General features: G+C 37.6%; 4 protein-coding genes across 4 annotated transcripts; 2 read left to right on the top strand and 2 right to left on the bottom strand.

The window, feature by feature from the left end:
• Nucleotide 1: 1 nt before the first annotated feature.
• On the bottom strand, nucleotides 2-2,655 carry LOC117621270. Its single transcript, XM_034351646.1, has 9 exons — nucleotides 2,299-2,655; nucleotides 1,890-2,225; nucleotides 1,652-1,685; nucleotides 1,243-1,452; nucleotides 1,045-1,134; nucleotides 781-846; nucleotides 595-686; nucleotides 328-375; nucleotides 2-224 (listed from the first exon to the last, which is right to left on the bottom strand). The coding sequence occupies exons 2-9, from the start codon at nucleotides 2,222-2,224 to the stop codon at nucleotides 113-115; spliced, it is 987 nt and encodes a 328-aa protein (XP_034207537.1). The 5' UTR covers nucleotide 2,225; nucleotides 2,299-2,655; the 3' UTR covers nucleotides 2-112.
• A 175-nt stretch (nucleotides 2,656-2,830) lies between these two features.
• LOC117621271 (tRNA (adenine(58)-N(1))-methyltransferase catalytic subunit trmt61a) lies at nucleotides 2,831-5,059 on the top strand. The gene is made up of 4 exons (XM_034351647.1): nucleotides 2,831-3,038; nucleotides 3,337-3,793; nucleotides 4,126-4,370; nucleotides 4,543-5,059. The coding sequence occupies exons 2-4, from the start codon at nucleotides 3,345-3,347 to the stop codon at nucleotides 4,782-4,784; spliced, it is 936 nt and encodes a 311-aa protein (XP_034207538.1). The 5' UTR covers nucleotides 2,831-3,038; nucleotides 3,337-3,344; the 3' UTR covers nucleotides 4,785-5,059.
• Nucleotides 5,060-5,530: 471 nt separating this feature from the next.
• LOC117622671 (phosphoenolpyruvate/phosphate translocator 2, chloroplastic-like) lies at nucleotides 5,531-8,019 on the top strand. The gene is made up of 9 exons (XM_034353427.1): nucleotides 5,531-6,121; nucleotides 6,267-6,389; nucleotides 6,529-6,681; nucleotides 6,801-6,886; nucleotides 6,975-7,053; nucleotides 7,218-7,337; nucleotides 7,449-7,526; nucleotides 7,623-7,752; nucleotides 7,868-8,019. Exons 1-9 carry the CDS (start codon nucleotides 5,738-5,740, stop codon nucleotides 7,936-7,938), a joined length of 1,224 nt encoding a protein of 407 aa, XP_034209318.1. The 5' UTR covers nucleotides 5,531-5,737; the 3' UTR covers nucleotides 7,939-8,019.
• An 839-nt stretch (nucleotides 8,020-8,858) lies between these two features.
• On the bottom strand, nucleotides 8,859-12,412 carry LOC117622015 (transcription factor MYB98). Its single transcript, XM_034352523.1, has 4 exons — nucleotides 11,565-12,412; nucleotides 11,293-11,419; nucleotides 9,283-9,548; nucleotides 8,859-9,072 (listed from the first exon to the last, which is right to left on the bottom strand). The coding sequence occupies exons 1-4, from the start codon at nucleotides 12,350-12,352 to the stop codon at nucleotides 8,859-8,861; spliced, it is 1,395 nt and encodes a 464-aa protein (XP_034208414.1). The 5' UTR covers nucleotides 12,353-12,412.
• Nucleotides 12,413-13,521: the final 1,109 nt, after the last annotated feature.

Genomic DNA, 13,521 nt, shown 5'->3' with positions numbered 1-13,521 from the left:
CTCGTTCCAAAAGAAAAATAGAAAGAAATCGAATTGAATGAAGAAAAACTACAAATTTGGATAAGGGGGGAAAATTAAGTACGTGGTTCTTTAGTGCATCTCTCTTACATAGCTAGCACTGGTAAGACTGGGGAAACCATTTTGACAAGAGGTGATGTTTTAATCCCACAATTAGGGCAAAGATAGCGTAGCATGGGATATGAGTCAATGCCATCAGTAAGTACCTGCAATTCAGTATCACAAAGTGAAGTGCATTAATACACTACTAAACATGCAATTAAGTCCTAATGTAATGGGGAATAATGTTGGAATAGATAACAAACATACCACAACGGGGCATATGGTGATGATAAGTCAAGAAATGGGTATGGCCACCTGCAACAAAGTGAGCAATGACTTCTTTTATTTTATTTATTTTAAAAATAATGAAATTAGTATGTTCGTAGAAATGGATGTATGAGACAAACTTGTATATCACGGAGTTAATATTGTTTTGCTATTCCCAACCAATCACATGATAGAGCGTAATTGAACATGAATAGCAATATTACATGAAATCTTCTCATTCATGTACAAAAGGATAACCGAAATTACCATAATGATACAAAAGCATGAATGGTCCACTGGAAAATGACAAAAGCACCCGTCCATAAAATGAATAAAGATATCCGAACAAAGGTGAGTCGCTGCAAAAGTTGAAAAAGTTAACCATGAAAGAAGCTATAGATATATGTTGTACGAGTTTAAAGTGATGGAGAGAAAAAAAAAAAGTGATCATACCAAGCAATTCAACATTGCGTCGCCAAGGAGTAAAACAGCATTGATTGTGTGCATGTTCACGGTCATCTGACATAAAAGGGAACATAAACAAGAAGTATAAACCTTAAGCTAGATAGGAAAATAAGACATATTTATCAACAGTTCAGATGAATCAACTATATTTGATCTAAACAATGTCTATGTTCTTACAAATATATAATCCATGACCATATCTTTTCGGTGCCTAATAACGATCGATCCAATAAATTTGTATGCGCTACTTACAAAATTCAGATTGTAATCTTTGATGGTGAGGAACGGAAATATAACGATCCAATAAACGCAATCAGTAAGCATCACTGCCCCAGCATTCATCTGAATAGATTTCAATTGAGTTCATTAACAAAGCAAGCTTGCCAGACAGATATAATGAGTTTATTAACAAAGCTATTGCATTCATCAATCATTCGGGAAAAAAGGGACCTGGAACATAGCTTCAAAGACATAACTGCATTTGGCTGCTGCTAGGTGAAGACAACTTTCCTCTTCAGGATTTGAGTCTTTCTCTTGGTATTCAAGGGGAATGTACGCTCCATCCTCTGCATCTGTCCCAACATGATAATCGCCTGAAGTACCCATGCTGCTGATTTTATTGCACCGCCAACATCCATAAATGGAAAGAAGAGATCCAAACTACAAAAAGAGAGGCAAAAGAGGAAAGAAGTTCTGAGCATAGTCTAAAGAGATCTGAGAACACAGATAAACTGGGAGTTTCTGTAGTGTGGAAATGATCGCATCATTCGATTCTGAAATACATAGACATTGGATATGCCACCAAATTAATTGAGGTGATTCAGTGAAAGGCAAAACGAAGATCAGAAAGCAAGCATACCCCAAAATAAATGGTGAGCAAGGTAAAAGTCCACCTGTCCAGCATCCAGAAAACATTACATCCTGAAGTTGGAAGTACCATAAAAATAAAAATAAAAACACATTTCATAACTAGAAAGAAACGAATTAAGTTGGAAACCTGGTTCAGTTTTTATGTTTTTGGGTTTTGCAGGATCTATAGAGAACACCAGAATTCAAAGCATAGCACTAGATGAGCCCAAACAAAAGACGAGGCTTACTGAGTATAGTAGTAAAATATGCCACCTCCACTGATAACAACTCTGGCAATCAGTGTTGCCAAAAGCAGAGAGAATGCAGTTACTCGATAAATCAGCAACCAAATTGGGTCAATTTCTTTGAGGCACGGTTTCCACGTTTTATCAACGCATAAATCCTGATTTGCATCCTGCTGAGTTTCTCTCCTGTCAGATTTCAAATGGCCTGAAGCATCATATTTCCATATCATTAATAATGCTATAACAATCGGTGTGAATAACCAAATTGCACATAGCAAGACTCCCCAGTTCAACCAATAGCTCAGGTTAGTAGTATCAGCCGTAACCTCTAGCTGCATCCTGCCAGAGCAATGACGATGTTACTCGTAACTTTCTTTGTGGTTGAAACAGTAGATATAAGCACGCAGCATACCTGATTGTGAGACGGACTAATCAATGGCGACGACACCAAGGGAAGTTCCTTCCAATAACCCAATTTGGGTCGTTTCGTTGCTAAGAGAAGGCTAAGATTCTCAGGACAGCTAAATCTATTTTACTCTTCTTTCAATTCCTCAGCAACCAAACGGACCCAAAATTTGAAGAATGGTTCTTTGCTAATGGTAAAGTGTGAAAGAGAGGCCCTTTTGGCTAGCTCCTTGTATATATCCTCTGCTAAAGTTCAGGTTTGTGGATAACTCATTTTGGCTCAATCCATTAGAGAGCGGTTGGTTTCAACTCGGTTCTCTGATCTTTGATTTGATACTAAAAGGCAGAAAGGGAAAGTGCAGAGATTACCCTCCAAAACACAGAGCTACTATGTCCATGAAAGAAGGGCCATATTTCATGGGCTGAAACCTACATCAAGCCCACACTAATACCCTTTTTTGTTCACCTAGTCAGAACCCCAATCGGAAAGCCCAAACCTCCAGTGCTCCTTAAACCTACGATCCAGCCTTCCCCTCCCTTCCCCACCCCTTATTTTTTTTTTTTCTTCGGCTCTTGTTCAGTGTGAAACTGTGAGGCTGAAACACCGAATCATTTTGTCTTGTTTGATTGTATGCTTCTTTCTCTTCTTCTCCTTCAGCTCTCCACGTGAACCCAGTTACCCCGTCCTCCTTCTTCGGCTCTTCTTTTTCTGAGAGGTTGGATATCAACATCTGGTGGATTGCAGAAGTAAGCACTTTGTAATTTTACTTCAACTGCTTTGTTATTATCTCTTTTTGATAATCTTATCAGGTGATAAATTGCTAACTGGTTTGTTTGTTTGCTCCTCCTTTTATATTTTTGTTAAAAGAGTGCCCTTTTAGTTATGTGCTACTAACACACTCAGGTTTCCCTTTTAGTGAGAACAATTAACTGTTACAACATTGATGAACAAACGAAACTTGTGGACAAACTGTTTGCTTTTGTTATAATGCTAAATGCTCAACTTCCATGAATGTTAAACTCAAATCCATATTAACAATTTCAGGGTTGAGGATGTTGCCCATTGATTCAACAAAGAAGTTATCTTTTACTCGCTGTATTCGTGATGGAGATTTGGTTATTGTCTATGAGAGGTATGACAACATGAAAGCTATTGAAGTATGTGATGGTTCTGTACTCGAAAATCGGTTTGGCGTGTTTAAACATTCAGACTGGGTAGGAAAGCAATTTGGTTCCAAGGTTTTCAGCACCAAGGGTGGATTTGTTTACTTGTTAGCTCCTACTCCTGAACTTTGGACTTTGGTTCTAAGCCACAGGACTCAGATTCTCTATATTGCGGACATTAGCTTTGTAATCATGTTCTTGGAAATAGTTCCTGGCTGTTTGGTTCTTGAGTCAGGGACTGGAAGTGGATCTTTAACTACATCACTTGCAAGGGCTGTAGCTCCTAAAGGACATGTCTATACATTTGATTTCCATGAGCAAAGGGCGGTCTCTGCTAGGTAAGAATTGGAGATCACTTTTTTCCTTGTTCCTTATTATTGTAATGTTAATTGGTTTCCATGCTTTGGTATCTCCTTCCATGTACAAATTAGATTTGTATAGGCTTTGCCTTCCGAAACATGCAAACTTTGATATGTACAAATTAGATTTATTTTTCGTCATGTTGTTTTAGCCTCACATAAACTTAGTCTACTCAAATTAAAATTGAAGAAACTTAAACCAGTGGCTTACTTTCTCTGCAAAACCAGGCTTCCGTACTAAGATTAAGCTATTTCCTCTGTTGAGAAGGTTATCATTATTGAAAGGCTCACATGATCTTTTACTTTTATAGGGAGGATTTTGAGAAGACGGGATTAAGCAACTTGGTCACTGTAGGAGTTAGAGATATTCAGGGTGAAGGATTTCCAGATGAACTTTCTGGGATGGCAGATTCTGTCTTCCTGGACCTACCCCAACCCTGGTTGGCCATCCCATCAGCTGGGAAAATGCTGAAACAAGATGGGATATTATGCTCCTTCTCCCCATGTATTGAGCAGGTGGAACGAGCGTCAGAGACTATGAGATCAAGCTTTACAGGTAGGCGTTGATGCAGCTGTCTCCTTTGTGCTTTGTATTGCGTGTTCTTTTGGACTTACTTTGCTTCTTCCAAGTTTTTGCTCTTACATTTTTTATTATTAAATTTCTTCCCTAATGGAGCATGTAAGTCAATTTTTTACGTCTAAGATCTGTATCTTCTGCTTGTGTATAGATATAAGGACATTTGAGATACTCCTTCGGACATATGAAGTTCGAGAAGGGAAATTGGATGACTTCCAGGGTGACGAAGCTGCTTCTCTTGGATCTCTTCCACGCAAAAGGCGGCAGCGATCAAATGAAGGAAGCAATGTGCGAGAAACTACTGGTCCTCCCACAGTCATGGCTAGGCCGTGCAGCGAGGCCAAAGGTCACACTGGCTATTTGACATTTGCAAGACTTAAATGCCTCTCATAAAGTATGCATTTTAAATCTATATATGAGATATAGAGTCTGATTCTTGAGTCCGGTTCATTTCCCATCTTGTGTGAGGGGAATACCCCAAATAGTTGGGATAAGGTTCTGTTGTTTGTGCTGTTTTTGTAAGGGGAATTCTTTTTAACTAGAAAGTTTTGAGTGAAATCACATTAGATGGCTACTAAGCACAAATTTCACAAGGCGAAAATGCCAAGCATTCAGAGCCGAGGAAATAATTCTCCAAAACATTATATTATGCATGGTACTTTTCTTTAGCTGCTATTTAGTTTGAACATTCTCTCTATTTAACTTCTGATTTCTTTCCATCCCCTGTGAACTAAAGTCCAAGTAATCACTATGATGTGCCAATTGCTGAATTATTTATTTGTAGTAAAACTCAGTATCTTAGACAGAAACCTAGGTCCATTCTGTTCTGTCCCTTTCTCAAGTATCATTGTCTTTTTTAGACCAGTGGCTTTTGATTCAGTAACTTAGTCATCAATTATTTTAAAAAATAAATGGTAAACGATAAAATAAAACCAAAAAAAAAAAAAAACCAAATCGCGGATTGTGGAAGATTGGTTCTCAGAAGGCAAGCAGCCTCAAAATATAAGCACTTAAGGCCACATGTTTGTCTCAGCGAATTTTGTACACAGGATGCTGAGATCCATGCCATCCATTCATTCCACTGCTAGCTTAACACCACGCAGTGCTAGCTTACAAAATCCTGCAATGACTGATTTCACTCGTTCTGGGCCAAAAACCAAGCGCTTGTGTTTTTTTATATCAAATTGTGTTATTCAAGTTTACAGTGGGATTAAGCAACCACAATCCAAAAATTAATTTACACGAAACCGGAAAGAAACGCAGTCATCTTTCAGTTTTGTATTCATGCAACGTTTAAACACTTGAGTTCTCCCTCTCTTGCTTGCTTTCCAATCCCACAAACAAAGATGATTCAGGGCACTGCGCTTGCTCTGTCTCCTTCCACCTCATTTCTCAAACCTCCGTGTCGAAACTCTATTCCTAAACCCTCTCAACTTTCGGCCTCAACGTCTTTGATTCAACTTGACAATCTCACTTGTGTCCATAGGCTCTCATGGCAAACACTTTTTTACACATTTTCTTCTTCATCTTCTTCTTTTCCGAGCTTCAATAAAATCTCTGCTTCCTTCCTTTTCTCGAGTCGAAGATATGATGATTTGAAGGTCAGGGCTGCTCCCGAGAGTGCTGAAGAGGCTTCGAATCCGAGCGGGATGGTTAAGACTTTGCAGCTTGGTGCTTTGTTTGGAATTTGGTACCTTTTGAATATTTACTTCAACATCTACAACAAACAGGTTCACTGCTCATTGCTCTACCTTTACATATCTGTTCTCTTATTTCTGAATTGATTTTTCTTGTTTAAAAAGCATGGTGTAAGATTATCATTGATTTTGGCCTAAATAAGAAAGCTAGAACTTAAAGGCCAGAGCTTGTTCATAGGTTCTGAAAGTCTATCCGTTTCCAGCAACGATGACGGCGTTTCAGTTTGGCTGCGGGACTATGATGATTTTGTTGATGTGGGCTTTTAACCTCTACCCCAAGCCAAACATCACTCGCTCACAGGTACCTACTTATTGCTTCCTTCTTGCCACAAAATAAAATTTGTTTACCTTGTTTGTTTGTTTGTTTACTTTTGCTTAAATTTGTTGCACGATTTACATAATTTTGTTCCTTTTGCTTAATTAATTGACTTGGATCGCAGCTTGGAGCAATTGTACCGCTGGCTGTGGCACATACAATGGGCAACCTATTGACTAACATCAGTCTTGGGAAAGTTGCCGTTTCCTTCACTCACACAATCAAAGCCATGGAGCCCTTCTTCACGGTCCTGTTCTCTGCCCTCTTACTTGCAGAGGTAGGGGTTTTTGTTCTCCAAGTTTTTGTCCCCGCAATCAGCGAAAGGCGGTGTTATTGATGTAAAGAAGTTATTTGATTTTCAGTTTATTGATCATGCTGATTGCTCTGTGCACACAGAGGCCGACTGTCTGGGTGGTTTCTTCTCTTGTGCCAATTGTAGGTGGAGTGGCATTGGCATCCTTCACCGAGGCCTCTTTTAATTGGTAACAAAAGTCCTTTTACAAGCACATCCATGCATTGCATTGGCTGGTTCTTACAAATGCTTTATCTATTATTCCATTTCTGAAACAGGATTGGTTTCAGCAGCGCAATGGCCTCTAATCTTACTAACCAATCGCGTAATGTACTCAGCAAGAAGCTCATGGTTAAGGTGGTAAAATTAGTAACCACCAGCAGATGTGGATTTCTTTGTTTTCATTCACAGAATGCTTTGAAACCAAACATGGCTCCACCAGCTAATGGCATTATTATGTTATATAAATGGTCGTATGGAAGATGATATAATAATTTATGATGTGGAATTTTGATTCCCAGGAATCTTTGGACAATATCAATCTCTTCTCAGTGATAACTATCATTTCCTTCATCCTGTTGGTTCCTTCGGCGATTCTCTTGGAAGGCGTTAAATTTACTCCTGCATACCTGCATTCAGCTGTGAGTACTTCTTACTTACCATTAGTTCTAAATAAGCAAAACAGCTTCCCTGCATGAAGCATTAGTTCTTATATTTAATTGTAAGAATGTTGTTTATTAATTTAATTTCAGGCAAGCCAAGGATTGAATGTCAGAGAGTTATGCGTGAGATCTCTTCTGGCTGGGTTCTGCTTCCATACTTATCAGCAGGTGACACTTTTTCAGAGAGTTTGTTTGTTGTGACTTGTGATTGCTTAATTATTTGTATGTAATTAGTTAATGTGTTTTGTGGGGAAAGCAAAGCAGGTGTCTTATAAGATACTGGAGATGGTATCGCCGGTGACTCACTCAGTAGGGAACTGTGTGAAGCGTGTGGTGGTGATAGTCTCCACAGTCATCTTCTTCCAAACACCCGTCTCACCCATAAATTCTCTCGGTCAGTCACACTTTCCTTAATTATCAATACATTAATTGCCTGCTTAAGATTAATTTCTGTTCTAATCAACATAACAGCTAATATAATGACTGGCTTGGCTTCCATTGCATTGCAGGGACTGGTCTGGCTCTTGCTGGAGTCTTCTTGTATTCAAGAGCAAAGACAATAAAGCCAAAGCCCAATTAATCTTTGCATAAATTATACAAGTGTAATGATTGTATTAAGGAATAAAAAAGCAAAACGAAAATCATCAACTGTAAAGATCATTAGTTCTGTGTCATCATCATCATGTACTTGTATTGTATGCAAAAGATATATATATATATATATATATATATATATATTGAAGGGATTAGTTCGAGTGCAGACGTAAATGCTCTTAATCACTGTAAAAATCATTAGTTCTGTTCTGTCATCATCATGTACTTGTATTGTATGCAATATATGAGGGTTTTTGTTGCATCAATTTCTCCATTTGCTGAGGCTCATGAAAGTAAAACCCATAGATGCAGATGGGTTTTCCATATGGGCCTTACAGAGCACTTTGCACCAGAACGCCTACCGAGGCCCACAAGGGTTTCTAAATTGGCGATGCCCAACATGCCTCTGAAGCGTTAAACTCAACACAATTCCTTTTTTAATACACTGCTTATGATATTATATTATGTGGGGCTCTCTATCTTTATTAGATACGTTGTTCATAATGTGATATAAAAATGTGATAAGTTTAACTTTCTATTTACGGGACTGCAAAAATCGATCAGAAAGAATATAATTTCTAGCTAATATATATAAAACCTAGCTCCTTTATATAGTGTAGACATAAATATAAATAATACTAAATTTGGACAAACACATATATAAAACTAATTAATTAAAGCTGAAATTGTTCCAAACTATCCATATAAAAAGCTGAAAATACAAAGTCTGAAGTACGATTAATCTAAACACAACAACCTAAACATACAGAAACACAAACACATGATGTGATTCTCTTCTTCTTCTTTGTCCCTCTTGCGTATGGCATTCTTATTCAACACCACCCATGTACCTGAGGATATTGTAAATCGCTAGGCACACCCATACACAACACGAAAAGCTTTAGCCTAAAGCTTTCCTTGGCAAATCATCTCGAGCAAATCCATCTCCTTTTTGACATGGTCATCATCAGGGCCCTGCATCTCCAACGCCAACGGCATCTCAGCCTCCATGCTGCTGCCCCGATATTCCTCAACCTCGGTTACCTGGTCAACCAAGAAAGATCCACCAAACCCATAACTTTCAAAATTGAACAAATTAGAAACAGAACCACCCATCTGACTGTACATATTATTGGACGTCTCATTACTGATATGATCAGGATGATAAGCTGTCAGGGCCCAGTTTGCGCTCTCGGCATTGTTTTGGTTGAAGTAAAAGCCCCTGGAGTGATCGGATGAGAGTGCGTTTCTCTGCTCAGTTGTTTCGGTCGTTTCGGTTGAAGCTGAAGAAGTCTTAGGAGTAGTAGCAGAAGAAGAAGAAGAAGAAGAAGAAGAAGAAGAAAAAGAAGAAGAAGAAGAGACAACGCTCCTGATGTAATCCTGCAAGAGAGAGCTCTCGGGGGGATTAATGTTGTTTTTGGGGTCTTTGTTGGTTTTCTTCTTTGAGTTTTGCTTTCTCTTTGTTGCGTTCCAATGATTCTTGATTGTGTTTTCAGTCCTCCCCGGCAGCCTCTTCGCGATTTCCGCCCATTTGTTCCCGATTTGCTTATGGGTTTCGATTAGTATTTTGTCTTCTTCTTCGCTCCACATATCTTTCTGCAAATTTGCATGCACGCAGTAAGTACATGTGATCACCATATATATAAAACTCAAAAGCTCATTTGATCATGCATAGTTTGACCTGTTCAGTACAAAACAATGCTCGTATTTCATCGTCCTAGGGTTTTATATCTATATGCAGCCATTTTTAACTAGGTCAAGTAGTCATGATGAAGGTGTCACCTCATAGTTCAATAACCTCAAAAGTAGACAAGTAGAGATGAAAAAGGGTAAATTCTGTTTTAGTTACTCCGATTCAATAATGTATTAACTTATGGCCCGTTTGATAACTATTTCAATTTTAATATTTAGTTTTCATTTTTTATGCTAATGTAGCAGAAAAAGATAGAGAGAGAATGGAAGTGAGAAAGAGAGTAGAAATGAGATTGAGAGGTGGAAGGGAGGAGTAGCAAAAGTGATAACAAAATTTTAAAACTGAAATCTATTTGAAATTATTTTCACTTTCAAGTTTTTGTTTTCACTTTTATTACTCATCCCTCCCATCCTCCCTTTTCATCATCTCTCTCAATTTCATCATCACTTCCATTCTCCCTTCATTTTCCTCTATACTCTAGCACAAAAGAAATAAAAACTAAAAATTAAAATTGAAATGGTTATCAAATGGGCCCTTAGTAAATAAAAAATCAATCAATTTATACCAACTCAACCATGATAATAAGTATAGTAATATGGAAATGAAAAGGTAAATTAAGTTTTTACATGTAATCAAACTTTATATAACTAAATTATTTTACTTATCTATATACAAAAATTGAAAATATATACAAGAACAGAACAACACCGAATCTCATATTAACTCTATAATTTTGCTTCTCTAAATAAATTTGACTTTAACCCCACTTTGGTAATAAATTCTATGCTAAATAGATATGGATGATAATTTGACATTTTTAGCCATCCAAATTTAAATGAATTCGGATTCGAATTTGGATTAGGATTATTTTATACTCATGAATCAACCTTGACAAGGGTAGTTTTGAAAATTCATGATATATGTCTATATTGTGCTTAATTATTACTAATAAAATCCTGTGATCCAACCTAGCACTGGTCGAAACGCATGATATTGACAAATATCGGACCTTGTGGCTGAGCTAGACTCTATATGTTTTGGGGGGCCAATAGCTGAAAAGTTTATGAACTTACACACAGATTTTCAGGTTTATATGACACTTCAGAGGAGTTTCTGGGACTTTAGGGGGCCATAACCATTTCAGGCCTATATGTGCCGCTACCCCAAATCGGATGTGCTTTGTCAATATGCTTTACAAAATATGTAAACGGAGAAATGACAATGACAAAATAAGACAATGTAAGAGTGTATATATATTTCACGGCATTCATCAAAAAAAACAAAATTTTATCATAATTTCTAATAAATATAAAACCAAATATGAGCGAAACCATATATGTATATAGCTATATGCATATATGTGTCTATATACATTAATATAATTATGAACCCAGCGAAGGACCTAAATTGAGAACTTGCACATGTCAGCTATTAGATTAGTCTAATAGTGAAAGAGATCTTAAGTTCGAATCTCCGCTCCCACAATAATAATAATATATAGTGATTACTCAATAGTACCTATTAGAACAAAATGTTAATGAAAAATAAAAGGGTCTATAATGAAATTAAGCTAGAGGTATGCTTGCATATAGTTATGTTAATGGATTTGGATATATAGTGAAGAATTAAGGGGAAAAGGATATAAACCCTAATGTCAGGCCGCAGATGGTTGTGCCATCTTTCTCTACATTGCTTTCCCACTCTCCCACTCAGCATCTTAGCAATTTGAGACCACTTCTTAATGCCAAACCTCCCAACCAATTGCACCAAAAGTCTGCAAATAGAGGTTTAATTGCATTACCATTCATCACATAAAATTACAGAAACATGAAAATTAAAAAATTCAATACCGATCAACCTAGCTGCTATATCGTACAAAATTACAAATTCAGATAGAGCAAGAAAAAATAAATCTCTACCTGTCTTCTTGAGGGGTCCATTGGCCTTTGATGATGGAGGGTTTCTTTTGCAGTACCTTACTACTGGTGGGTCTTCTCATACACAACCTCCTGGTCTTCTTCTGATCAACAGCTGAGAGTCTCTTGCAAAACTCAATCTCTGTGCTGCTGCTGCTATTGCATGTGACCTCATCGGAAGGCAAACTTATGGCCATAGCCGATGATGATCCGAAGTCTCCAAAATTGATCAACGGCGGAAGCTGTATGCAGCTTTGTGGGCCCATCTGCGCCTGGTCATCTGGAATTTCCTGAGCATCCAGATGATGATGATGATGATGAGCACCCCAGTAGGACCCCCTAGCACCATGAAAGGCGATACCATCAGGTGCTAGAGGAACAGCCACAAAATCATGAGGATTTGTGTTGTAATAAATCCCACTGAAGGGGTTTGATGAAGACCCCTCAATGGTAGAGAAATGATTGATATGATCAGAACTGGTTTTGAAGTCATCATGAGAATGAGAATTCAGATTCAAATGGGACCCGTGAAGCGGTTGATGATGATGGTGATGATGAAGATGAAGATGCTGATGATGAGGATCAAAATGAGGAACCAGGGAAGAAAACAAAGGCTTGCAATTGGGTGGTGGTGAGGAAGAAGAAGAGAGTTGTGGGTGTTGGGAATTAATCCCATTGTTGGTGTTGGAAGGATGCTCTGGTTTCAATTTCATAGGGGTTGAAGAATCAGAGAAAAGGCTTGAAAGGAAAGGAAAATTATCTAATTCTTTCAAGTTTGTTTCCAACTCCATGCAGTGGAGAGAGAGAGAGAGAGTCTAAAGAGAAACAAAAGCTCAAGAAAGGAAGGCTGGTTTAATGTTGTGCTGTAAATGGGGGGTGCGTTCTCCTCTATGTAGTTTTTTATGAGCGAGGTCCGAGTCTTGTAGGGCCCAATCTAGCCATCCAAGGGCTCATGTTTCTTCCCTTCAGTGACTGTTCAGCTTCTTTAACATTGCTTTTTCTCTAATTTTCGAAGCAAAAACTAAAATAAAAATATTTTTACAACAATAAAACATACGCAAAATAATCATTAGGTCGTTGGGAAAATTCTCAGACAGGGTTTCGCGACACGTGGCAGACATGTACCGCCCTTCGTTATGTTTTAGGGCCCCCCTATGTTTAATGGCGTGACATTACCCTTGTATTTTCTTCATGAAACGCAGCGCTTCAGCCAACGGTGGGTTGGATGCACTTAGGCTGGGACAAGCAAAGTAACAAGGAAGACCTGAGATGGGCCTCACATTATTTCTTTGCATTTCCAACTAGGAAAAAACAAATTTACAGCTCCTTTTAAAATAATTTTAGCTTTAAAAGCTGCATCTTAATTATGAAAAGAGTCAAGCTAGCTAGGAATTAACAACTCTCAATTTCATTTGTAGCCGAAAAAATTCTCAATTTCATTGAGGAAAAAAACCTATTAATTAAATTCATTTGAATATAATTATTTTGGCCAACATAGTTTCGCTAGTGCATACCTAAGGAAAAGAGTCTTGACTAGCAACCTGAGGTCTCATATTCGAATTCCCACAGCATCATAGCTCCGTGTGTGAGAAATCTCTCAACTCTTTAGTTTAGACTATCATTTTATAGCAATTATTATTATTATTATTTTTACTATGAAAATGATTTTTTTTTTTTTTTCCTTTCAAGGTTATCAAATTTTATCTCACTCAAACTTATCTACCAGTCCAAGTCAGGTAAGTCCCAGTTATTAATTATGGGTGCATGAATAAGGCCTGCCAAAAATGTAAAATACAAGGAAATATCAATTTTAACTATTGTTATATTTTTCTCTTTGCCTTGGTTAAACATAGTTTTTTATATCTTTAATGGAAAGTGTGATGCATGTTGTAAGGTTCAAGTACTGAATCTCATAATTACAAACCTCCAAATTCCGGACTTGCCATTTTTTTATATTTTT

This window comes from Prunus dulcis, chromosome 3 (assembly GCF_902201215.1).
Source record: "Prunus dulcis chromosome 3, ALMONDv2, whole genome shotgun sequence".
In the NCBI taxonomy this organism is placed as follows: domain Eukaryota; kingdom Viridiplantae; phylum Streptophyta; class Magnoliopsida; order Rosales; family Rosaceae; genus Prunus; species Prunus dulcis.
This window is presented reverse-complemented; position numbering and strand designations above follow the sequence as displayed.

Excerpts from the sequence above, each read along its gene's own strand:
- LOC117621271 (XM_034351647.1), top strand. The coding sequence starts at position 3,345 with ATGTTGCCCATTGATTCAACAAAGAAGTTATCTTTTACTCGCTGTATT. Across the intron at positions 3,794-4,125 it reads CAAAGGGCGGTCTCTGCTAG|GGAGGATTTTGAGAAGACGG; the intron begins GTAAGAATTGGA and ends TTACTTTTATAG. Across the intron at positions 4,371-4,542 it reads TATGAGATCAAGCTTTACAG|ATATAAGGACATTTGAGATA; the intron begins GTAGGCGTTGAT and ends GCTTGTGTATAG.
- LOC117622671 (XM_034353427.1), top strand. The coding sequence starts at position 5,738 with ATGATTCAGGGCACTGCGCTTGCTCTGTCTCCTTCCACCTCATTTCTC. Across the intron at positions 7,054-7,217 it reads GCAAGAAGCTCATGGTTAAG|GAATCTTTGGACAATATCAA; the intron begins GTGGTAAAATTA and ends TTTGATTCCCAG. Across the intron at positions 7,338-7,448 it reads CTGCATACCTGCATTCAGCT|GCAAGCCAAGGATTGAATGT; the intron begins GTGAGTACTTCT and ends ATTTAATTTCAG.
- LOC117622015 (XM_034352523.1), bottom strand. The coding sequence starts at position 12,352 with ATGGAGTTGGAAACAAACTTGAAAGAATTAGATAATTTTCCTTTCCTT. Across the intron at positions 11,420-11,564 it reads TGGACCCCTCAAGAAGACAG|ACTTTTGGTGCAATTGGTTG; the intron begins GTAGAGATTTAT and ends CTCTATTTGCAG. Across the intron at positions 9,073-9,282 it reads TCTTCTTTTTCTTCTTCTTC|TCAGATGGGTGGTTCTGTTT; the intron begins TTCTTCTTCTTC and ends TAATATGTACAG.
- LOC117621270 (XM_034351646.1), bottom strand. The coding sequence starts at position 2,224 with ATGCAGCTAGAGGTTACGGCTGATACTACTAACCTGAGCTATTGGTTG. Across the intron at positions 1,686-1,889 it reads ATATTTTACTACTATACTCA|GTGGACTTTTACCTTGCTCA; the intron begins GTAAGCCTCGTC and ends GATGCTGGACAG. Across the intron at positions 225-327 it reads TCACCATATGCCCCGTTGTG|GTACTTACTGATGGCATTGA; the intron begins GTATGTTTGTTA and ends ACTGAATTGCAG.